The sequence below is a fragment of the Peromyscus leucopus genome, chromosome 5 (genome assembly GCF_004664715.2).
Source record: "Peromyscus leucopus breed LL Stock chromosome 5, UCI_PerLeu_2.1, whole genome shotgun sequence".
NCBI classification, from domain to species: domain Eukaryota; kingdom Metazoa; phylum Chordata; class Mammalia; order Rodentia; family Cricetidae; genus Peromyscus; species Peromyscus leucopus.
This window is the reverse complement of record NC_051067.1, coordinates 85927027-85952855: the sequence shown is the minus strand read 5'-3', so window position 1 is coordinate 85952855 and position 25829 is coordinate 85927027. Positions and strand designations below refer to the sequence as shown.

At 44.2% G+C, this 25829-nt stretch overlaps 2 protein-coding genes across 4 annotated transcripts in view; one reads left to right on the top strand and one right to left on the bottom strand.

Moving 5' to 3' along the window:
* Rspry1 (ring finger and SPRY domain containing 1) overlaps positions 1-854 on the bottom strand; it is a 61575-nt gene extending 60721 nt beyond the window's left edge. Inside the window, exon 1 of the mRNA XM_028871459.2 lies at positions 403-854. The gene's annotated coding sequence lies outside the window, so the exon portion shown is untranslated. The remainder of the gene's footprint in view (positions 1-402) is intronic.
* A 264-nt stretch (positions 855-1118) lies between these two features.
* The window catches only part of Psme3ip1 (proteasome activator subunit 3 interacting protein 1), a 31257-nt gene continuing 6546 nt past the window's right edge, over positions 1119-25829 (top strand). The window contains exons 1-7 of one of the 3 annotated variants that reach the window (XM_028871461.1): positions 1119-1359; positions 13779-13870; positions 14309-14446; positions 15098-15196; positions 15746-15867; positions 21722-21852; positions 25658-25722. In XM_028871461.1, the coding sequence (XP_028727294.1) occupies positions 14320-14446; positions 15098-15196; positions 15746-15867; positions 21722-21852; positions 25658-25722 (544 nt within the window). In that variant the 5' untranslated portion in view covers positions 1119-1359; positions 13779-13870; positions 14309-14319. Of the gene's footprint in view, positions 1360-1424; positions 1661-13778; positions 13871-14308; positions 14447-15097; positions 15197-15745; positions 15868-21721; positions 21853-25657; positions 25723-25829 lie in introns of those variants that run through there. The other 2 variants (XM_028871462.2, XM_037206099.1) reach the window with 2 other exon arrangements.

Below are 25829 nucleotides of genomic sequence, written 5' to 3'. Positions count from 1 at the left end.
TCTCCAGAGAGAGGGAAGAACCCTGGCTATTCCCGTTTCCGCTTTCTATCCCGAACGCAGGCTTTCCAATGCAAAGAGCTGCCCAGAAATCTTCCCTCCCTAGGGTTTTACCCATTTTTTAGCTCAGGCCTCGAGAGTAGGAGAATCCGCTAGGTCTGGCTCCCGCCTCCAGCCTCTCTTTGCCGCGCAGAACTCTCCACAGCCTCTCTCCACCATGCAGAACTCTCCACCCCAAGGCACCACCAGACCTCCCCAGGGGAAGTCTGCTTCCCACCGAAACGCAAACTCCCTTAAAGGGAACCCCCGCCCACGGCGTGCGCCCCTCGACCCCTTCTGCTCCGAGCAGCCTGGACGAGCGTTCCTCCACACCGGGAGCCTCCCCAGGGGGTACCTGCCTCTCACCTGGGCCCAGTTAGCCGCAGTCTCCTCGGAAGGGTGACCCCAGGACCTCCTCCAGTCAAGATCCCCCAAAGGGGAACACCCTCTTCCAGGAACCGCTTCAGGCGCCTCCAGCGCGGGCCTCGGAGGAGAACGTTCCGGCTGCTTCCCAGGCTCTGCCCAGCGCCACCCTCTCCCAGACCCCTGCCCGGAGCCGGCCGCGGCCCCAGTCCGGTCTCTCCGACCCAGGCTCTAGCGGCTGTTCCCTTCCCTCACAGACGTCCCCAGCCCGGAGCCTCCCTCCCCGGCCACGTCCCCCAGGGGCTTCCCAGAGCAGTGAGGCTGGGCTGTGGCACTGACTTTCACCAGCTCCCGGGCCCACCGGAGGGAGGGGACAGCGGCAGCGGCGCGACTCCTTTGTGACAGGTCCAAGAGAGCGGTAAAGATGGACGCGGGGACACGGCACTGCCATTACGCGCAGGGCCCACCCCCGCTTCGCACCGCCCGGGCCCTCCCTCGGTCCCCTAGGAAACGCCCCTTCCTCGGTGGCAATCCCTCTCTCCGGCAGCCAATCATTGGCCAAGGGCCGCGCCACGTGACGCCGCGGTTCGGCCCGCCAGCCGGGAATGAACTGGCTAATCCCCTTGCCGAAGGGTGAATGGCCCAATCAAATCTCTCCATCCGGTGTTGGAGCACCGGATTTCCACGAGGCGCTCGGGGAGGGAGAGGGCTGTTGATTGGGCTACGCCGCCGGAAGCGGCGTGGAAATGTGTTGTGGCGGTGAGGTACAGGAAGCCCCGAAGGGTCAAAAGGAATACAAAAGCAAAGTCTGATCGCTTGCGTTCAGCCGTTGTCCTCTCTGTCTTTCTTTGCTATTTTTTTTAAGAGCGAGTGGCCTTGGCGGCAGCGGCGGCGGCGGCGGCGGCGGTTTGGGTTAGGCGCCGCGGAGGTGAGGGAGGCTCGCCTCCCGCGCTCTGGTAGGTGAGTGTGGCCTGGGTCCGCGCCGGGAGGCGAAACCAAGGTTTCTTCTTGGCCGAGGCGAGGGTGAACTACGGCCGGAGTTAGGGTTAGGGCCCAGACTTGTCTTCAGTCCGCGTCCTCGCCCGTGCCCGGTGTCCGGAGTCTCCTGGGCTGGGAGTTTGCGGTGGCCACCCCGAGCCGAGCCGCGGCAGCCTGCGGAACGGCGTGTGGGTCGCGGTGGGAGGTTCCGACCCTTTCCTGCTCGCCAGACCTCTTGCTGCCTTCAGCACTTTCCTGCTAGCTGGAGCCATCCAGGCCTCAAGTGAGCCGCCGCCTCTGCTCCACTCGGAGCAGCTCCACGCTCCTTAGAAAACGTGGCATGTCCGAGTGAGAATCGTTGAATCCCAGAGTGGAGTTGCAGGATAGGAAACACATTTATTACGGACCGTGTCCCAATCGCTGTGCCCCGCGCATTCTCTTCTAATAGGAAACAAGGCGGTGTACCTATTAGAACTAAGACCGACAGTTGAGATGTCTTATTTGAGAATTGATGCTCCTTGGACGTCGAGGGGAGGGGAGACCTATTGTTCATAGAAGTGCTTCTTAGAGGAAAACATTTTAAAATATAGATCTTGTGCCTCACCTCTTAGGTAGTCTGGTTAAATCTAGAGTGGGACCCGAAAGGTTGATACGAACCTGATGTTTAGGATTTACGGCGACTTCTTGGGTGTAAACCTGTGAGACAGGTTTCGTTGGTTAAGTTAATTGGTTTACTGATGTGTCCCCAGAGACCCATAAAATGATTTGGAGGATCTCAGCATGGTGATACTGAAATCCTAGGTCCATGGAGGCTGGGGGTTTGGGAGGCGGTCAGTTGGAGACCAGCCTCGCCTCCATAGCGAGACTCCATCCGAACACAAAGCAGGATAATCGAACAAACAAAATGGTTTGGAGGGTACTGCTTCTGAAATAATTGAAAAGAATCTGTAGAGCTCTCTTTGATGGAAGGAATTGAGTTGAAATAAAGGCAGCTTTTGTGTTTCAGTTAGATCCTAAGATGAGCTGTGAATAATGTCTAAGGTTTGAAAGTAGGACGGCCCAATTCTTTTGAAGTTGAAGTCCTAATGCCTTTAGGAGGAAATTCTGGTTTTTAACAAGGAAGAATTATGTGAAGACCATTTACCTGGTTGTCACCCTTCACTGTCACCATCCAGGGATCTGAACGTTTGCTTAGAGGCAGTGTTCTGCTTCCGAAGTCGAAAGCCACCCATATTTTGACAGTGAAGTAATTTAACAGCATGGTTCAACTGTAAGTTTGGTTATAGTGTAATATGCTTTTAGGGCTGCAAGCTTAAGCAATTTTAGTGTGTTCACCTTTTTTACATACTTCATTTTTTAAAAGATTTTATTTGTTTATATATCTATTTATCTAGATATTTATTTATTTATTATGTATACAATGTTCTGCCTGCATGCCAGAAGAGGGCACCAGATCTCATTACAGATGGTTGTGAGCCACCATGTAGGAGCTGGAAATTGAACTCAGGACTTCTGGAGTAGCCATGCTCTTAACCGCTGAGCCATCTCATCAGCCCCTTTGTCTTGATTCTTAAATGATCATTTTCTTAAATGATCAGTGATTTTAGGAGTGTTTTGCGTTTTCAGGTATAATGCTTCAAACTGTGAGTTGTTTTCTTTCAATTGTCTTAGTATATGACTTTCTTTGATTGTTGTTTTTAGTGGTCATGTAGCCAGGCTGGCCTTGGATTTGATATGTATGGGAAAATGACCTTGAGTGCCTGATTTTTTTTTTTTTTCTGTCAAGTGTTGAAATTACAGGTGTATGCCCCTACACTTGGTAATGTTAAGTAGCTTTTGACTTTGAAATAGGGATTTCTTCTGTAAAATTCTAATCACTTATATTTACTATATTGCTTCTTCCTGACTGTTTCTTTACTGACTTCCGTAGACACTTTCACCCTATATCCCTGTTAGGCTGTTTTTGTTTGTTTGCTTGCCTTTTTTTTTTCTTTTTGAGACAGGTTCTTGCTCTGTGGCCTATGCTGGCCTAGAATTCAAGATCTTTCTGCCTTATCCTCCCCCCAGACTGGGTAATTTCTTCATTAATTCTCTTTTATTCCTACACTGTTATCTTTTTTGTTTTGTTGATTTGTTTGCTTTTGTTTTTTGAAACATGGTCTCCCTACTTAGTCCAGGCTGTCCTGGAACTGGCTATATAAATCAAGCCGGCCAGGAACTCATAGAGATCCACCTGCCTTTGCCTCCCCCGTGCTGGGAATAAATGAATGCACCACCGTGACCCTCTTAAACACATCTTAAAATCAGTTATTGAGTTTTTAGTTCCTGAAGTTTTTGTTTTCTTTTGTCACTTTAAAGAATGTTTCATATTTTTTGCTATTAATTTCAAGGTTTCATTTTTATTTTAAACATCGTAAGCATATTTGTGTGATCCATGTATTTAATTCCTGTGGATCTGTTTCTCTTTCTGTTTTCTTTCCTATTTCCCTTTCCTTTCAAGGTATAGTTCTTTGGGTACCAGATTAAGATGGGGAGGGAAATGGTTATCAACACAGCCTGTGAGCAGACTTTGCCTGTTCTGTGGCCTCATCATAGTACTACTAGAGTGAACATTGAGGTCAGAGAAATGCTCAGATTGAAATAAATCTACTTGAGTCTTGTGTTTAATTTCTGGTTTCCACCCTCTAGATTTTGTCCAAAGTCTTTGCCATCTTTTTGGCTTTTATTTAACTACTATTTAGTTTACTTTTGGATGTGATGTGTTTGATATGTATGTGCATATATTTGTATGTGTGTATGTGTAGATTTACATACCACATTGCATGTTGTATCAGAGGACAACTTTGGATATTTGTCTTTCTACTTTTTATTTTTATTCTAAGATTTATTTTAGATTGTGTGTGTAGTTATGTATGTGTGTGTGTGTGTGTGTGTGTGTGTGTGTGTGTGTATATATATATATATATAATCATGTGTGTACAGGTGCATGAGGAAGCCAGAAGAGGGCACCAGATCCCTTGGTTACAGCAGTGGTGAGCCTGTATTGTACCTGGAACTGAACTCATTCAGTGGGAAAGCAGCACACTCTCTTAACTGCTGAGCCATCTCTCCTGACCCTGACTTCCATCTTGTTTGAGACAGGGACTCTAGTTGTTTACCACTGCATTTGTCTGGCTAGCTGGCCCATGGCTTTTGGGATTTTCCTGTCTCTGCCTCCTGTGTCCAGGAAGGCACACTGGGATTGCAGGCCTGAACTACAGTGTCTCGTGTTTATGTGGGTTCTAGAGCTTCAAACTGAGATTTTCATGCTTGCTTGGCAACCATTTTATCACTGAGCCATCTTTCAGCCCATAATACTATTATTAATATTATTATTACTGCATTTCCAGCTTTTGAAGTATAAAAGTAGAGGACAGGTTATCCAGAGATGAAAGCCTCTCACCCCTTGATTCTCATATTGGAATGTGAAGTTTGTGATTTACAGTACTCTTAAGTGAAATATGATGTTTCTACATAAAATGTCCAGTATTTTCACTGTGCAGTGTCACAGCAGCTATAAGAATTAGACTTCTCTGGTGCTTTATTTTAGTCTTCTTGAAAGAGCTTAGTGCTTCAACTGGGCGATGTGGCGCACACCTTTGATCCCAGTACTTGGGAGGCAGAGGCAGGCAGATCTCTGAGTTCGAGGCCATCCTGGTCTACAGAGCAAGTTACAGGACAGCCAGGGCTACACAGAGAAACCCTGTCTCGAAAAAACAGAGGGGGCAGGGGGGATATTTAGTGCTTAGCTTCTAATCCTATAGCATTAACTGTGGCCTACTTTCCCTTAAATGGCGTGTGTGCCACATTCATTACATTATTGCATTGACTGTATGCGCCCATTTAGTACCTAGCACTGTGCCTTGAGAAGATTTGCCTTGGAAAAAAACTGGCTTGGCTGGAGAGTGATGGGCCTTTATTTAGAGGTAGGGGAATCTCTGAGTTTGAAGCCACTCTGGTCTGTTTATCAAGTTCCAGGCCAACCAATATCACATAGTGAGAATCTGTCCCAGAAAACCAAAAGCAAACCAAAACAACTTTTAAAAGCTGGCTTGGTTAGCCTTTTGCCACTAGCATTACACAGGCCAATTCCTTTTTTTCAGTTTGATTGTGGTGTTAAGGGTGGGTGTGCAAAAGATGGAGTAGGATTTGGTGTGTGGGTTGGGTCTAAAGGCAACCCAGACGCCAAAATAGTTTAGAATAAAGCTCCCCTCGCACAATTCTCAGAAAGGCACCTCGTTGAAGACTAATGCTGAAAAATTGTAATGTAGTTGTGTCTTCCCAGTTTGCGGGGCTGGGAGTCGGGCGACAGGACCAGAGATGCTGCTGTTTTCATTTCCTGAATTCCTGATGAGGTCGCTGCTTTGCATTCGCTTTTCATGTTTTGTAGCAAAATACAAGTCAAATGAGAATCCCACACAGTGAGGGGATTGTTTATATTCTGAGAGCTAGAGTGTGAAGTAGAGAGCTGAGCACTAGTAAAGGAGCGAATATTTAAATTAGTTTCCCTTTTTCTTTTAGTGTAAGGAGATGAATTCGATGTATATAAGAAGAGATGACGACCTTGTGCCGTGGAAAGACTTTTGCTTTGTGTGTGTGTGTGTGTGTGTGTTTGTTTGTATGTGTGTATAAATACATTAAATATTTGACATATAATTGCATATTTCTTTGATGCCTCAAAATGTATTACAAACTGCCCTTTATAATACACATCTTAATATAGATTAAAATGCTTATGCTGTAATCTCATTTTGATTCATTAAATCTCTTGCTACTATGGTATATTATTAATAAGCTTCAGTGTTGGAAGTTTGATGTTACTTTGCCCACTGATTGCTTTGTCTGGTAATAAGTATTAGCAGAATTCTTTGTTAAGTAATTGTCATTCTCTAAAGAAGTTTTATAATAAGGAGAAGTTGGCCTGATTTAAATTACTATTGCTTGGTAGCTGTGTCTTCTGACCAGAAAGTAGTCTCTGCGGAAGTTCAGTTGGGCTATCTAGCAGGGCTAATTTGCTTTTAGTTCCATCTCCTGTTTTTCTTAAAAAATGAAAAATAATCTAGGGGTGTGTGTGTGTGTGTGTGTGTGTGTGTGTGTGTGTGTGTGTTTGCACACACATGCGCGCGTGCGCACTTGCTCATACCTTCATACTTGTCCATCCATGAATGTGAAGGGTGCAAGAGGGTGCTGGGTATCGTCTGTTACTCTCGTCTAATCCTTTGAGGCAGAGTCTCCCTCTGAACCTGGGACTTAGGTGTTTGCAGATTGGTTGCAAGCCAGCAAGTCTCAGCTAGCCTCTTGTCTCCACCCTGTCATAGCTTGGGTTATAGAAGTATGCCTGACTCGTGGCTTGTTACTTGAAAGACGGATCCAAACTGTGGTCCTCAGACTGCACAGCAAATGCTCTCAACCACTGAGACATCTCTCCATCTCCTTTATGTTTTGAAGTACAGGAAGACTTACATATTAGGGTAAAAATATTGGAAAGCAGTCAACTGACAGAAGAAAATGAGTTGGCTTATTTCTGCTACCCTAACTAAAGCCTTATTACATAGAAATCTGAGTCCCTGAGTGTGTTTCTACATGTAGGGTCTAATTTTAGAAGGGTATAGTGGCCAGCCTGATGTAAACTTAGTTTGTCATCACAAAAGTCAATTCCATAGGAAAATAAATCTCATTAACTTGTATCATGGCACTCGTTAAGTGAACTAATTTTTCGGTTCTAGGGTAGCAATTACTTTGTAAGTTGTGTATTTTAGAACCTGCAGAATATGCTATGTCAGACACCACCTATTTTGTCTCACCAGCCGGAAATGAAATACGGTCTCCAGTAGAAACAGTAGTGCAGTGTGTAACAGTTACTCTGCCTTGGAGCATCTTTGGCTTTTAGCTGTTAAACAAATTTGTAAGCCATGACTGTTTTTGGAGACAGAAGAGTCTCACTATGTAACAAACCAAGTTGGCCTCACACATTTCAATCCTCTAAACTTTTTAAAGTTTAAATAAAGTAATTTTGGTTTTCTACAAAATCCATATTGAGCCTGGCGGTGGTGGCACATGCCTTTAATCCCAGCACTCGGGAGGCAGAGGCAGGCGGATTTCTGTGAGTTCGAGGCCAGCCTGGACTACCAAGTGAGTCCCAGGAAAGGCGCAAAGCTACACAGAGAAACCCTGTCTTGAAAAACAAAACAAACAAACAAAAAAAATCCGTATTGAAGAACATTGAATATTTCTTTTAAAAATAATGTTGGGGGGCTGGAGAGATGGCTCAGAGGTTAAGAGCACCGACTGCTCTTCCAGAGGTCCTGAGCTCAATTCCCACCACCCACATGGTGGCTCACAACCATCTGTAATGAGATCTGCCGCCCTCTTCTGTGTACATAATAAATTAATTAATTAAAAAAAAATAATGTTGGGCTGGGTATGTAGTTCAGCAGCTTGTAAGTTGTTCTAGGTTTGATCAGCACTACAGAAAAAGAATTATTTGGTTTCAGAGTTGAACTTCAGTTACCTTGAAAAACAAAAAACTGGTTAAATAAAGGAAAGTTGACTTTATTCAGTCAGTCAGTGTCTGTCTGTCTGTCTGTCTGTCTCTCTCTCTCTCTCTCTCTCTCTCTCTCTCTCTGGAACTCACAGAGATCCTTCTGCCTCTGCCTCCTGAGTGCATGCTGGCATCAAAGGTGTGCTCCGCCACACCTGGTTTATTTAGTCTTCCTGAAATTGAACACAGAAGTTTCAACAAAATAAACCTTCCACCGTGAATCCTCTGCATTCCTGTGTTGATCTCGATAGTTGGCTCTCCATAATCCTGGCTCTTGGTTTGCTTGTATTTTATCTTATTTATTTTAGCAAACAAAAGGGGGAAAGTATAGCTTGTGAGAATCAGAAGTCAGTGCCATCTGACCCCCTAAGTTCTGTAGTTCAGAAGAGGGTCAGTACATCGTGGGTACGGGCCACTTCTGTTCTGCAGAATAAACCACTAGTGTGTGCTATGAAGAAGAAGGTCCATCTCTCAGTGCAAGGATTTAATTAAAAACAACTGTAAATATAGCCAGTTAATCGTGGAGAAAGAGGTGTGAGTGTCAGGGTGCAGATGGATCGATGCATGTAGAGGTCGGAGGGCAGCTCCAGGAGTTGGTTCTCTTTCCATCCGAATCCCAAGAGTCCAGCTCAGGTCATCAGGCTTTTACCCACCAAGCCAGCCCCCTGCGGGCCAGTACAAGTATTTTCACTCAGTTTCAGTGGTTCTCACTCTTCCTAATGCTGTGTCCCTTCAATACGGTTCCTCAAGTTCTGGTGATTCCCAACTATAAAATTATTTTCGTTACTGCTTTATAACTGTAATTTTGCTACTGTTAGGAATTATAATGTAAATATTTTTGGAGATAAAAGTTGGTTAAAGGGGTCATAACCCACAGGTTGAGAAACACTGTGTAAAAAAGGAAGATAGTAAGAGTTATTTTTTGAAAGATAGTTTCAATTGTGTAACAAAATTGTTTCAACTTTGGTTGTGTGTTTCCTGTTGCCCAAAGTTGGCTGATATTTGAACAGAATTCCTTGAGACCCTGAAACTGCATTAAGTCCTTGACTAATGACCACTGTTGCCTAACCTAACATTGGGCAGTATTTGGGAATAGTCGTTGAATTCATTTTTCCCTGCTCAGATTCTTTACCTCCTAGTGGTTGGTTTATTTAGTAAATACTTATTGTACACATGACATATGCTCCACACTGTGCTGATAGGCAGTGTGGGCAAAGAGCTGTTACAACATTTAGCAGTGGTAAAGCATAGTTAATGGGTGCTATCTCGAGTTTTTTTAATTATATAATAGGGACACAGGAAAGAAATATGCATCCACTACTCTACAAGGACATGGGAAGCTTAGAAGTGGGATCTTCATTCTGAGTCTGAGCAGAGACATTCAAAGATGAAGCAAGGTAGAGGCAACAGCCTGGGCAAAGTCTGCAGAGAAGTGAGGCAGATTGCGAGATGTACAGCGTGGCTCTGCAGCACCATATGTGGAGGGATTATTGTAAATTAAGTTAGGAAGATGGGGGAGGTGAGACAGTTGGGAATCACACCAATGAAGATGGACTTTGCTCTGACAGAGTGTTTTTCCACTCCGAGGTCAGTTCACCCACAAGAGGCGTCTGTGGCAATGTCCTTTAGCATCTTGATTGTCCTGCTGTTGTGTATGGGGTGGTGGTGATGATAAACTGGCATTTTAAGCAGACAGTAACAGGCAGGTTTACCTTTTAGAAGGACCATCAGATGATAATGGGAAGAATGATTGAAGGGGGGCTAGAATAGAAACTACCTATGGAATACTTGTAAAGTAGTCCATGCAAGATGGATCCCTGAAAAAGAGTTAGAAAGGAAGGGGCCCACCTCCCACATCAAGAATAGAGTAGATTAAGGAGAGGTCATTATGAGGTAAAAACAACACAACTAGGTGACAGGCAGGCTGTAAAGATATAAGGAATGAAAAAGAATGTAGGTGCATGTCCAAGGCTTGAGCCTGGGAAACCATCCATCCATGTGTGTCCTGCAGTTCCCAATTCTGCTTGTACTGTTCACTTTGGTGGTTTGTTATGTAGCTTATTAGTTTAAGTGCAAGATTGTTGACCTTCTTTTGTGTACTTCATAAAGTCTAGTCCAGTGTTGGACAAACAGTAGAATTACCAGCTTACCTGTGGAGAGAATTAGATATGTGCACATTAAGGTTACATGTGTTTTCTAACTCCTCAGTTTGATTTTCCACTTAAAGGTCATATTTGTTTATGATTGATTTCTTCCCATTCTTGAGTACACACAGTTTCTCTCACTACTGTACCCTGCCTGGAGTTTAACATAGTTCTCTATGGTAACGGGAAGCCTTTCAAAGCATCTTGAAATGTGCCAAATACTGTGTCGAGTGCTTTGTATGAATCGTCTTGTTTTCCCACACAAAGCCTTGATGTTGTACAGTGCTGTCTTGGTCACCTTTGGTGAGTGTGACCCGGGGATAAGGACATCAAGGCTCTGAAGAATTAAGTGACTGGCCTAGTGTCATACCAAGTTCTTACCCTGGCAGAGTCCATGGTCTGTATCATTGCCTGTGCCCTTTTAATAAGAAGAGCACCACAGAAGGTACTTGCTGATGATTGGTTGAAATTGGGAGGTTATATTGAAAGCCGTCTAATAAATTAAGCTAGCTTGCCCTGCAGTACTATTTCTTTATATTGAAACCTAGAACTTGTGATCTTCCTGCTTCAGCCTTCCTAGTGCTGGGATTGCAGGTGTGAGCTATCACATCCAACCTACATGGTTGTAATTATTGACTGTGAAAGAAGGTTGTGATAGATAGATAGATAGATAGATAGATAGATAGAGAGATCGATTGATAGATCCTTGAACTATCTGAATATTTTTTGGAGAAGTTTTATGAATATTATACAGAATATACAGAATTTACTACTCATTCATCATTACTTTTTTAATGTGTGTCTGTGTACACACACTCATGTGGAGTACAGAGGACTGCTTTCAGGAGTCCATTTTTCCTTCCACTCTGTGGATTCTGGGAATTGAACTCAGGTCATCAGACTTGGCAGCAGACAAGTTTACTCTCTGAGTAAAGCTGGCCTGGTTTTTGAGATATGTCACATGTATCTTAGACCAGCCTAGAACTTTGGACCCTCCTGTATTTGCCTCAAGTGCCAGGATTATAGGCATACATGTGCCAGGCAAGTTCACTACTTTGAAAGACATTTCTGTCCATTTAATCTTGTAGGATTAAAATACTGGATGTTTGCCTTGGAAAAGTAGCAAGTTAAGAGGAGAGTAGGAGTTACCTTCTTATGATTGAAGCATTGTCCTGTTGGAAAAGATCCATCTCAGTGGACTAAATTTGTATGTGAAATTCATAGAACAGAGATTTCAGAGCAAGAGCTGTGAGGTTGAGAGGTAGTTGGCTGCCTGGAAAGGGTGTACAGTGGCCCATCTTGAGGGTCTGAAATAGGAATTGTTGCTCTCTCCTTGTTGTGTGTGATGGATTCTGATGCCAGGTAGAGGGAGGCTGTGAGGACCTGTCATCCTGTTGGGAGTTATTCACTAGGAAATAGGAGCAGGGGGAGGAAAGTAGACAGCTGATCCAGGGCGGGAAGGGAGGGTCCAGCATGACTCCCGTTCCACCAGCGCCACCTGCGTAGTGCACGTTCTCGACTGGGAACGTTTTGTAGATGGTTTCCTTAAGGATTGCTCCCAAGAGCTGGAGGGATTTTGCAAAGTCACAGAGACAGGGTTGTCCTGCTTTTGTCCTAAGCGTCTGGCTGGAGGCATTGGGTGCTACCACAAGGAAAAGCTCCATTGTGGGCCAAATGGGGGTAAAAGCTGCTCTCGGCTGACTTAGTTTTCTCTCTAGGAATTTTCACAATTCTCACTTTTTTACACCGAACTAAACCGCAACAGTAGGATTCAAGCTAATGGTTTCTCCTGTTCTGAATGTTCGGGTTTACTGCCCAGATTCTGTTGTTTATCTTTACTAAACAACAATTGATCTAGAAAAAATAGCTAAAATTGACATGCCCTTTCTCATGTGTCTCTCCCTGTGCTGAAGAATGAACCTAGAGCCTAGTACACTGAGCTACATTCCCAGCTGGTGGTTTAATGAGAATGGCTTCCAGAGGCTCATATATTTGAATGTTTAGTCCCCAGGACATAGAACTGTTTGGGAAAGATTAGGAGGTTTTAAAAGCCCCTCTCCATTCCCAGGTAGCTCTCCTTCTGCCTTGTGCTGTGGCTCAAGATGTAAGGTCTCTAGCTACTGCCTTAGGACAGTGCCTGTCTGCCTGTCATCGTGCTCCCTGCCCTGATATTCATGGGCTCACTCTAGCCCTCAGGAACCCTGTACCCCAAATCACAACCTTCTTCTATTAGTTGCCTTGATCATAGTGTTTTTTTTTCACAGCAATAGAATAGTAACTGAGACACCAGCCCTTAGTTTTTTGAAACAAGGTCTCACTGTGTAGTAGATGTTACCTCTAGCCTATCTTTCTGCCCTTACCTCTGAGTGCTGACATTACAGGTATTGGTCACCATGTCCAGTCATGTCTTTGTTTAAGGTGATGAATTAGGTAAGAATATGATTTTTTTTTTTTTGAGACAGGATGTCATATAGCTCAGGCTGACCTTAACTTGCTGTGTATTCCAGGCTCATCTTAAACTCATGATCCTCCTGCCTCAGTCTTCTTGAGTGTTGGGATTATAATCATGTGCCACCACATCTAGTTGAGGGTATGAAAATTAGATGTCAGACTTGGCTTTGACTCTCAACTCTACCATGCTATGTGGATGCTTTGAACAAATGACTGAACTCAGGCTTCAGCTTCATCTGTAGAGTATCTCTCATAGGTTCTGTTAATGCACATCAAAAGTATATAACACATGGGAAAAGTTCAACAATGTTGCTTCTTTAAGACTGTAGGCTTTTAAAATTTCTATTATTTTATGTGTATGGTTGTTTTGCCTACATGTATGTCTGTGTCCCACATATATGCCAAAGAAGCCACAAAAAGATGTCAGATCCCCTGGAACTAATATTACAGACAGTTGTAAACCAAAATGTAGGGACTGGGAATCGAATCCTGAACCTCTGGAAGAGCAGTCAGTGCTCTTAATCACTGAACCCTCTCTTTAGCCCCAGACTTATTTTCTAATGATATTATTTGGGTTGTCAAAGGTCATTTTGGAATAGACATTGAATTGAGTTTGTGTCTCTAGTAATGCCGTAGATAAACATGTCAGAGTAGATGATTAATTCCATAACTCTTCAGAAAAACAAAAAGCCGGCAACCCAAGGCTAGCACATGCTAGGCAAGTGCTATACACTGAGCTATATCCCCAGCTCCAGAATGTTGACTTTGAGAAAGAATAAGACTTTCCTGTCTTTATTTCCTTCTCCCTGCTTCTCTGAAGAGCTCAGGAAAGAATGAGTGGAAAGGAGGTTTGATATCTTCCACATCAGCATATGCTTAAAGGGCTTGGGTTGTAGGAGTAAAGATCTCCAGTTTCCTCTTTGGTGGCGCACGCCTTTAATCCCAGCACTCTGGAGGCAGAGGCAGGTAGATCTCTGAGTTTGAGGCCAGCCTGGTCTATAGAGCAAGTTCCAGGACAGCCTGTGCTACACAGAGAAACTCTGTCTCGAAAAAGAGAAAAGAAAGCAAGGCCTGAAGTCAGAGTCCTGGTGGCACAGATGTGGCCCCTGCTTCACCACGAGAAAGGGCAGGGCAGACAGCGGCAGCTGGTTAATAGCAGAGTACTGAGCTGAAGGCAGCTGGCTCCTGTGGTCTCACTCCCTCACACCTGTGTTTTGTGTACCTAGGTCTGTCACCTCCTTGCTGTGCAGACTGGACTTGACTCAGACTCTGAGTCCCTGGGATTCTCCATTAAAATCTGCTGTGGAAGCAAGAACAGGTAAATCAAGAGAGTGTCATGCTCTTGAAGTAGCTGCTGAAAGAAGGTGCAGTGGCAGATGCCACCTCTAGAGGACAGGAGACAGCTGAGAACAAGTGGCGGCCAGAGGCCCATTGGTCTAGAGTGGCGGGACAGGGATACCTTCAGTGTGACATACTGTGGAACACCGTGTCAGAAGAGTGATTCCAGTACCTCTTGCTGACTGGAAAACATGTTCACTGATAAGCCAGGATAGCCTCGACCTGGAAGGCTCCACTTCTCATGTGCAAGGAGTGCAGATGTGTACTACTGCACCTGGTACATGAGGTGCTGGGGATTGAGCCCAGGGCTTCCTGTGTGATAGGCAAGCACCGTACCAACTGAGTTACATCCCCAGCCCTTCTTTTCAGAATGTTAGCTGTAGTTCTTCAAAAAATTATACATTTTTTTCCCCTATAGACTAGTCCATTATGGATGGAGGGGATGATGGTAACCTTGTCATCAAAAAGAGGTTTGTGTCCGAGGCAGAACTAGATGAGCGGCGCAAAAGGAGGCAAGAAGAGTGGGAGAAAGTCCGAAAACCCGAAGATCCGCAAGGTATATAGACACTCCGTTATTCACTCTTTTTTTCCTCATGATTTGTTTGTTTTTATGTGCATTGGTGGTGTACCTGCATGTATATCAGTTTGAAGGTGTTGAGTCCCCTGGAACTGGAGTCAGCAGTTGTGAGCTGCCATGTGGGTGCTAGGAATTGAACCTGAGTCCTCTGGAAAACCAGCCAGTGCTCTTAACCTCTGAACCAACTCTCTAGCCCCTCATTTAACTCTTTAGCCAAGAAGGTGCTAATGTCTTTGCTAGAGTTTAAGAACTGGGCTCACAGGGTGCAGTAGCCTATCTGAAGTCTCCATAGCAGAACCAGAGTACTCCATATTTGCTCTCTTCTCTCCACCACAGTGCCTTCCAGGAGATTCTGCTCGTCTCTTCCATTGTTCCAGGGGGAGGCACAGTTTGAACTGAGGTTTGGACTGGCTGCTCATCCAGTCAGCAATGTGACATTAATAGTTGTCTTTGAAAACCACCTGCCCCTTTCTGACTGAGATACAAAGGAAAATATAGACTTTATGCTATTTTTGATATTTTCACCCTCAGACCATATAGAGACTTAACTATTTATCCAACTCTTTGTGATTCCAAAATAATATGAAACAACCTAAATTCTGTGTCTGCTTTATCCCGTCTTCCTTTCAGAATGTCCAGAGGAGGCTTATGACCCCCGGTCTCTGTATGAGCGGCTACAGGAACAGAAAGACAGGAAGCAGCAGGAGTATGAGGAGCAGTTCAAATTCAGTAAGCCTCGGAAATCACATTTGAGAGAGTCACTGGGCCTGTGATGGTCTTTGGCCTCATGGAACTGTCTTCATTACTAGCAATAGAATTATCTTAATTGTCCAGCCTCCAGAAGCTAGTCCGGTGGAAAAAAGACAGTCTAAGCCTCACTGGACATTTTTACTTAGAGCTTAAGATACCATTTGAATTCTGTGCTACTATCTAGTAATGGGAGAAATGCTTTGACTTTATGCTATTTATAAAAAAGCCATGGTGTTTAACAATTCTTTCTTTTAATTGCCCGAAGAATCTGCTGCTTATTTAAAAAGGAGAAAGGCTAGCAGTATGGCTCAGTGGGTACAGTACAAGCTGACAACGTGTGTTGATCCCTGGATCCCAGTTGAAGGAGAGAATTGACTCCCGAGGGCTGTCCCTGGCCTTCATGTGTGTGCCGTGGCACGTGTGACACACGCACCATGATTTTTTTTTTCATGTAGGAAAGGAAAAGTCAAAGAAGACTACATTTTTCTCTTGGTCTTCTCAGTATCCTTTGTTCAATTATTTCTTCAGAAAACATGGTAAGAGGTTTAGATGAAGATGAGACCAACTTCCTTGATGAGGTTTCTCGGCAGCAGGAACTGATAGAGAAGCAGCGACGAGAAGAAGAACTGGAGGAGCTGAAGGAGTACAGAATATCCTTTGTACTTGGAGGGAAAAACTCGCTTTTCTCACGGACAGACGGTGCCCTTGTACCTAGTCCTCCCAGTGTGTCCGCTCTGATGTCCCTGTGACTCTAAATGACCGACTGCCTGAGACCGTGGGCTGTGCTGCATGTGCATGTCTGTTGTAAGCCAAGTCCATGTTTTCCAGGATTCCCAGGTGCACATACATTCTCATAGTCTGCAGCAGGATGTTCTTGCCTTGTAGGATTAGACTTAGACGGATGCGCAGTGTAGCCAACCTCACTGGGGAGAAATTGGCTCCTGAGATTTTTTTTTTTTAAAGAGTAGTTTTTTTTAAAGATTTATTTATTTATTATGTATACAGTATTCTTCCTGCATGTGTCCCTGAAGATCTCATTACAGACGGTTGTGAGCCACCATGTGGTTGCTGGGAATTGAACTCAAGACCTCTGGAAGAGCAGTTGGTGCTCTTAACCACTGAGCCATCTCTCCAGCCCCGGCTCCTGAGATTTAAAAGGGCATGTTTATGATCTTTTATATGCATGTGTGTGCACAGTACATACCTACTGAAGTCAAAGACGATTACCTCCAGTGTCCTGCTCTTTCACTTCCTGCTTTATTCCCTTGAGATGGGATCCCTCACTGAACCTGAGTCCTGCTGCACTAGCTAAGCTGGCTGGCCAGTAAGCACCTAGGTCTGCCTGTCTACACCATGTCTGCATTTTACACAAGTGCTGGGGATTTGAACTTGGGTCCTCGTGCTTGCCAGACAGTGATTTTACTCATTAAGCCATCTCCACAGATCTAAAAACACATGTTTAGAAACATTCCTGTTTCTCTTGTTTTTCGCAAGGGTAGACAGTCCTCCCATACCCTGAGAACTTCCTGCAGCAGGCTCAGGGAACAATGAAGGTCATTTTACTTTGACTTGATATTGCCTTGTGGGAAGCTCTACTTGTCTTAACTTTTCCTTCTTTTCCTGAGATGGTCTCACTGCATAGTCTAGATTGGCCTCAAATTTGTGATCCTTCTGCGCCTTGAGTGCTGGAATTACAGAGGTATACCACATGCCTTTGAATGTCTTAACATGCACCTCCAAATGTAACTTAGCTGATGAAGAGCTCTCAGTTCTTGCCACGGTAGAGTCTTTTCCTGATCTTCCTGGTCTCCTCTACTCTGCCTCAGCCAAATGACTTAACTGGCTTAGAACTCCCTTTGTAGACCAGGCTAGCCTTGAACTCACAGAGATCTGCCTTGCCTCCTGAGTGCTGGGACTGAAGACATGTACCGCCATGCCTGGCTTGTATCTGCCTTCTTTAATCAGACCCTAAAAGACTCTACACGACTTGGAGTAGACCTGCCCCTGTGTTCTGTAGCCACTCTTCATGTCCACTATACTCTGGCCTCTGGCCTTTAGGTTCCCATCTCATCAAATGGATTCCACTTCCAGCCCTCAAATTCATGGTCCTCAACCTGACATGTTCTTCCTCGGATTTCCCAAGGCTAGCTAGCATTTCATGGCTTAGGTCTCAGCTCTGCACTCCTTTCCCTAAGCACCTGTATGGTTGCAGCTCTTGATTGCCGTCTGTAATCCCGTTTGGAGGTACTTAGAGTGGCATCCAGGGACTTATACATTCTGAGCACATGTTCTACTACTGAGCTATACCCCAAGCCCCATAATTTTGTTTTAAATAGGGGAAATTTTCATTGGTTTGCTTTGGCACATTTTATCTCTTTACTGCTGGAATGTAAAATAAGTTCTATAACGAATGACTAATTTTTCCCAGTGCCAGGGTTGTAGTAAATTCTCAATAAATATATAAATAAATGAGTGAATAACCCATAGAAACTATTGGTGGGTTCTAACCCACCTAACTTTCCCCTCCTTTAAGGAAGCTTACTTGGATAATTTAGGCATGTAAGTTGAGTAAACTCAACTTTTGTTTGAATAGGCTTTATCTGTAAATTGATAATTGATGGTAGGACAGTGTCAATGTGCATCCGTGGCTGGCTTGGAATTCACTATGTAGACCAGGCTGGCTTCTAACATACAGAGATCCATCTCCTCCGCCTCCCCAGTGCTTAAAGGTGTGTGCCACTATGCCCAATTGATGGTAGGCTTTTATATTTATGCTAGCTAGTGTTTTCCTGCAGAGAGTGTACAGTAGGTCCATTAAAGAGTTACATGGGAGGAAATGTGGGCAGATGCTCTGGGACTTAATGTCAGTCAGAACTGGGAGTATAAGTACTGGCTGCCAGTCTTGGTTCTGTTAGTGGCATTGAGGTATAGTCTGAGGCTGGGAGTTGATGCAAAGTTACCCCTCAGTTTCAACTGTAGATTTAAGATTGACTCTTCTGAACCCCCACCTCTGCCCTGAGGACTCCAGAATACTATTATGAGCTGACACATTTGTGGAGATAGGCAGATCTTTCTGTGTCATGTTTCAGACACCAGGCTTTTCTCTTCTAAGAAAATATATTACATTTTCCACATAAATTGTTTTGTTTTAGATTGGCAGACTAGTAGATAAATGTCCATCAGAGGAACATTCTAGAGGGTAGTGCTATGAATGTAAAATGCCCTTCTGTTTTCAACTTAAAGGAAAGAAAGAACCAGAAACTTTCTGCCTGGTGACACCATAGTAGAGAATTGGAAAGACTTTGGGGTGTTGGCTTTAGTTGGAAACTGGGAAAGTTCTGATACGATGTCTTGCAAAACTGAAGAAAAGCAGGCCCTTTACCTGCAGATACATAATGCCAATTCCAAACACCCAAGTAGCCAGATATGTAGAGACAGGACTGGTGGAATTGTATGTTTATTTATGAGTACTCTAGATCAGATGCTGACTCCTGGCTTTGCTCTAACGTGTATTTTATAACACAACACTTGTGAACACAAGTGAGCTATGATTTGTGTCATGTGAACAGTAGTGCTTCAGTTGATCCCACTCAAGATTATGCTAGTATTTAGCAAAATTATGCATATCCAAATTGTATAATTAAAAATGCCTTACCTAGGGGGTGGTGAGATGGCTCAGTTGTTGACTTGCTCTGGCAGAGGACCCAAGTTCAGTTCACAGCTCCCATGTGATAGCTCACAGTCATCTATTTCCAGTCCCAGGGATCTGACGCCCTCTTGTGGCCCCCACAGATGCTGCACACCCGTGGCACACATACATATAGGCAGACAAACACACATACACATTAAATAAAAATAAACTTTTAAAAGAAAGCCTTACCTGGGCCTGGGAAAGTGGCTCAGTGGGTGGTGTACTAGGTGCTCTCTGTACAGGCATGAAGGCTTGAGTTCTACTCCCCAACACCCATGTGAAAAAAAACAGGTATGATTGCCTTGGGAGAATGAGACCAGAGAAAACCTGGCTTCCTGGCCAGCCAATCTGGCTGAAACTAGCTTTGGAATGAAACAGCATTTAGTGAGAGACCCTATCTCAAAGGAATAAGGTGGAAAACAATAGAGGAAGGATACCTGATGTTCTTTCCTATGATCTCCACATGTAGGTCCATCCCCCCACCCCACCCCCACACTCACAGAGTGCCTCATCTAATAGCCTGAAAATTTTGGGATGTGTTTGTTTGAACGGGAAAAAAAAGTTTACGGAGAAAAAATCCTGTGCTGTGAATGTGAATAAAAACATATTACTACCCTCTCCTGTAAAGGTTGGAGCTTCTCTTTAACTTCTGAGAATATTTATTAGTTGAAGGATGGAGCATGCATGTGGGAGTGGGTCAAAGGCAGCTGTAGGAGTCTCTTCCCTCCTTCCACCATGTGGGGCCCAGGGATCAGACTCAGGTTGTCAGGCTCGGCGGCAGCGGGTGCCTTTACCTGCCGAGCTGTCCTGATGGCCAGAGAAAACTCTGCTTTAAAAAAATGAAAAGTAGGCCAGGCAGTGGTGGTGTACATCTTTAATCCCAGTACTCAGGAGGCAGAGGCAGGCAGATCTCTGAGTTCAAGGCCAGCCTGGTCTACAGAGTGAGTTCCAGGACAGTCAGGACTACACAGAGAAACCCTGTCTCATAAAACCGAAAAAAAGAAAAGTTAAATATTTTTTTTAATCCGTGTCTAGTTATTATAAATACATGTATGTTTTGATGTGCTTATTTTTTTTCACATTTTGGTACTTAATATTTTGTTCTCTCTCTATCTTCCTTCCTTCCTTCCTTCCTTCCTTCCTTCCTTCCTTCCTTCCTTCCTTCCTTCCTTTCTTCCTTCCTTCCTTCCTTCTTTTTTTATAGCTTCTATGCCTTAGTGACAGAGTTATAGAACCACAAGGTGCTAATGATTTTGACATTTTTTTCCTAGGAAAATTGTTTCTTTCGTAAAAATGAAAAGTCATAAAAATGAACATTTAGGTTTGACAGAATGGGCTTAGTGCAGCCTGATGGCCTGAGTTTGATTCCTGAGATCCATATGGTAGAAAGAGAGAACTGACTCCTGAAAGCTACCTTCTGACCTCTATACACTTGTCTGGAAATGTGCATCGTGTGTAGGGAGGGGTAAGGGGCGGGGTGCGTGTGCACACACTTAAGCATAATTTTAAGAAAATGAAGATTGAGGGCTAGCAAGATGGCTTGAATGGTAAAGACATTTGCCACCTAGTCTGATGACCTATGTCTGGTGCCTGGTTCTCTCCATTTTTCAAAGGCTGCTGCTTAGATTTCTTGGGCACTAGATGTCACTGTTGTCCAGTAAGGCGCTACTGCATCCTAACAGCCTGTACTCGTCAGAGTCTACCTGCTCAATAAGTTGTGAAGGGGAGCATAGAATGGAAGGAGCGTGGTGCCAGTGGAGAGGCCATCGGGGTAACAGACCTTGTGAGCTGGCAGTGAACGTGATGGGACAAGTGTTCAGCGCGGGGCGTTTCTCCCTTTTTGTGGTACTGAGGAGTGAACCCAGGACCTTACAGCTGCTAGGCAATCTCTCCACCACTAAACAACATTCCCAGCCTATTGTCTACTTCTTAGTGTGAGGCAGGGTCTTTCTAACTCGCCCAGGCTGCCTTCATGAGTCTGTAACCTGGGGTAGAGCTTAACTCTAAGATCCTCCTACCTTACCCTCTCAAATAGCTGGAATATAGGCCTGCATCATCGGGTCCTGCCTGCCTGCCTCTCCCCGTGTGTGTGTGTGTGTGTGTGTGTGTGTGTGTGTGTGTGTGTGTGTGTGTGTGTAAGTTACAGGACAACTTGTAGGAGTCTATTCTCCCTTCTATCATGTGACTCTAGGGATTGAACGCAAGCCTTGTGCCAAGTGCCTTTACTCCCTGAGTCATCTTGCCAGCCACAAAACAGATCTTTAGGAATATAAAGGAAATTGAAAAACTATATATGACTTCCTTAGAAATAAGTCTCACCTCCCAAGGGTGAGATTGAGTTCTGCAGACTGTCTCCTGACTGCTGCTGACATTCATTGGTGAACCGTGAGGACCAGCTTGTCCTGCTGATACAGCGCCTCAGAGCACTTCCAGTAAGAAGATTTTAAATGAGATGTCTGCAGACGTAACACAGAGCATAAGCAGGGCTGGGCACATTCAGGAGTTTGAGGCAGGAGGTTTCTTAATGAAACAAATCTCAGAAACAAATCCTGAGGTTGTCCTGGCCTCCACATACACACAAGTGACCCAGACACGCCTGCATCCACACACACACACACACACACACACACACACACACACACACACAGGATCGACTGTTTAGGCCCATATCCCAACCACTCAGGAAGCCAGGGCAGGGGGGTCTCGTTAATTCTGCCAAGGGGCTTGCGGGTTATATTTGTTGTCCTCTGGATTTACCTTTGCTTTGTAGTATTTCTTCCTTTGCTTAATCTGACCCTTAACCTGTAACTCACAGTAATCTCAACAAGGTTGGAATTTCTGCAGAAAATAAGGAAGTAGAGAAGAAGCTGGCTGTGAAACCCATAGAAACCAAGAACAAGTTCTCTCAGGCAAAGCTGTTGGCAGGAGCTGTGAAGCACAGGAGGTCAGCCAGTGTGCACACGTGTAAATCTCCCTCTGGCCACACACTCCGAAATGCCACTTGTAATGGTGCCCAGTACAAATGGTTATTCAGCATGTTGCTGTGACAGTGTTGTTAGTGTGCTTGCCTTTCTCTCCCCTGCCAGATTTAGTGTCCGTGTAGCCTTTGACCTTAGACTGACTGGATCACTCATTCATATAGCTGACTTCTAGCTCTTCTTCACTGAGCACCTGCTGCGTGTCAGATTTCCTCTAATGAGCTCACAAATTCCTCTCACCAGTTCACAGAGCATCCTTTATTACGACCCCTGTTTTACAGACAGAAAGACAACGTGGCTGATGAAGAACTCTGTCCAAGGCCATATAGTTATAAAGCAAGAGTTCAGTGTTTGCGTTTTTGTGTCTCTAGGCAGATGAGGCAGCAGGTGCTTGAGGATTGTTGTTGGTGAGCGGTGACAGCCTGGAGGAGGAGCACAGCTCAGCTCAGAAGTTGGAGAGGGGCTGATGGGGTGGGGCACCAGGGCTGACAGGCGGCAAGGGAGAAAACCGCGAGAACAGCCGCTACAAAGGCAGGTACTGAGAGAAGATGGCAGCTGAGCCAGGGTTACAGACCTGGCTCCAGCTCCTGGTGACTGATGCGGGGTAGAAGCACTACCATAGACTCTGATAAGTTCTTTGTCATGTTTGCTCTTCCTTTTCACATCCTGAGATGGCACCAGAGTGATTGAATCAGCCTGACCGACCAGACCGTGGGCGAAATGATGTTAAGTGCAGTCTATTAGGAAAATCAATATGGTGTATTGGCAGCCAGCCACATGTTTTGAATAGAGTGTATTGATGCAGTCTTGCGGTTTGGCACAACATCTATCTGCTGCAGATGTTCCTAGGAACACTGAGCACATGTAAAAATGTCATCATGGTACAGCAGCACAGGGGGGAGGATCAGTGGTCTGAGAAGGAACCTTAAAAATGCATGAATCTTTTAACACCCGTGTAAGCTTCTCAAAGTTCGTTGGCTCTCCGGAATCAGACCTGGGCCAGTTTGATGAGCTCTCCAGGTGGGCACTTACCTCTTGGGTACTCTTGCTGCTGCCAAGTGGGTATTTCAGCTGTCTCCCTTGATTAGTCTTTATATCATATTTAGGAAGGGTTCTGTTAGCTTATTTGTTGATCTGTATAGAGGCTCTCTTGGGTTTTCAGAGTACATCATTTAATGTTGCTTTTGTAGCAAGGTGACACGTTAGCCTCTTGGGGCAGGAGTTTCTGATCTCCCCTGCCCTAGTTCATTCAAAATAACCTGAGAGTTTGTCAATACTGTGGACCCCTGGGCTTCACTGATATAGTAAATTTAAAGTGTGGGACTCTTCGTTGTTGAAGTTGCATGGACGATTCAGATCCCCTGTGGAAATCTGGAAGCCCCCAGGGTGTGTATGAAGCATCCAAACAAACAACCTGTTTCATATCTTTGCTTTTTTCAAGTTCATTCTTGTATCTATTGTTTTAAACTCCTGTGGGATCCCCACGCTCATTCATTTCAGTCTTCAATTACTTCTTCCAGCTCTCATCAAGTACAGTTTTATATTTCCTACTATGTATTTAAAATTACCACTGTGATTTCTTCTTTGTCTCAGAAATATTGAAATATATTTTAAATTTTCAATATCAAGGTAACTTCTCCATACTTCACTTGGTTCTAATATACCTCCCCCGACACACACACATTACTAACACCTTATAATCATAGTATCTTAGAGGCTATGAAATTCAGTATTTATTTTTCCCTTACTAATTTCTAACTTAATTGTGTTGTGGTATTGTGGTTTATATATCACAGTTTTGTGTTTTTTTGTTTTGTTTTGTTTTTTAAAGACAGAGTCTCACTGTGTAGCCCTGGCTGGCCTAGAACTTGTTGCATACACCAGGTTACTCTCTATCCTTGCCTCTCCCTCCCAAGTGCTAGTGTTACAGGTGGGCTCCACCATGTTTTGCCATCCTGGTTTTTTGGTAGGCTTCTAGACTCTCACTTGTTCCTAGAGTTAATGTTCTAGGTGATTTTGAGGAAAATCTTTCTGTCTCTGTCTGTCTGTCTCTCTTACACTCCTTGCCATGATGATAATGAACTAAACCTTTGAAACTATAAGCAAGGCCTGAATTAAATGCTTTCTTCTAAGAGTTGCTTTAGTCCTGGTGTCTTCACAGCAACAGAACAGTGATAAGACACCAGGGTTTGTTTAATTCCAGATGGAGTCAGGTGAAGACCAGTCATCAGTACTGAGCTGTCAGTACTGAGCCGTCAGTACCGAGCGCTCCTCGCTCTGCTGTGCCTTCGTCTCCTTTGATCTGTGCTCCCACTTTGAATCTTTCTGGGTATTGAGTTTTTTTTTTTTTTTTGGGGGGGGGTTGTTTTTCTTTTGTTAAGTTTTTTAGGTAAGTGCCTTTAAATGATTGTTTTAAAATGTATTCAGTCAGGCTGGAGAGATGGCTCAGCGGTTAAGAACACTGGCTGCTCTTCCAGAGGTCCTGAGTTCAATTCCCAGCACCCACATGGTGGCTCACAGCCATCTGTAACGAGATCTGGCGCCCTCTTCTGGCCTGCAGGGATACATGCAAACAGAACACTGTACACATAATAAATAAATAAATCTTTTTAAAAAAAATGTATTCACTCCATCTTTTTACTAGTTTGTGTGATTTATATTCAGATTTTAAAATATAATATCCATCACCTTAGTGCTTTTTTTAAAAACTTTTGTTTTATTTCATTTATATTTATTTATTATTATTTATAGAGCAGGATGTATATATTCCAATCTGGCCTTAAACGCAGTGTATAGCCAAAGATGGCCTTGGACTTCTGATCTTCCTGCTCCACCTAAGTACTGAGATTATAGGGGTGTGCAAGCATGCCCAGTTCATGCTGTTTTCAGGATTGAATCCACAGCTTTCCCAGGGCATTGGCCACAGTCTACCTGACTGAGCTACATCCACATCCTCTCTTTACTTTTTAAAATATTTTTTCCTATATTCTTGCTTTTAGGGGAAAGATGAGTAAGACTTTAAAAATTTTTTTTTCTTTCCATGATACATACTTTGTTTCTATTCTTTTAGTGATAGGCCTTGAAATTTACCAGGCAGGCATATAAATAGCTATCTTACCTCCTTAAAAATTGTGCCAACAGAAGACCTTGGGCTGGGGCTACAGTTCTTTACTAAAGCACTTGCCTACTATTGAGAAGCTGTGGGTACAGTCTCCCTAGCACAGCCCCTCCCACACAAGGGACCTTCAGAACTTGAGCTGCATTCACTCTTCTGTATTCTTCTACTGCCCAGGACTTTGGTGTGTTTCATAGTACAAATTGGACTGTGGCTCATATATATGAGATACCTTTTTCAACTTACAGCCCCATCTCTCCCTCTGGTATAATGTCTTTCTCCATTGAAACATATTCTTTAGATACTTTTTAGTAAAAATCTTTCTGGAAAGTCTGCATGTCATCACAAGTATTTCCTTTAATAATTGAACTTTTTGTCATTGTGGAAATGTGGAAATGCTCTTGAAATCATCAGTGGTTCTACCCAAGTGAATGAATGATAACAGAAAGCCAAAGTTGGCATACTCTGCCCTTGGGTTTGTCAGGAGGTAGATTTTATATTTGGGAGGTTTGGAAGTGCAATGACAGCTTATCGCTTCAGCCATCCCAGCCCTCGAGACTGCCCCAGACTCCCATAAGTATCTCTGCTGCTCTGATTCCCTCAATGTTGATCCCTACGCGTCTACATAGCTCACACCACCATGTTTTTTGTTACAGCTCAGAGAGTGGCAACAGTGTGAAAAGACTGAAACCAGACCCTGACCCAGATGACAAGGCTCAAGGTGGGTGTGGTCCCTTCATTTCTTCCTTTTACTCATGGTGGACGAGGACCGTAGGAAGGACAGGACTAACTGCATCTTATATAGAGGGGTGCATTATTTCTCTTTAA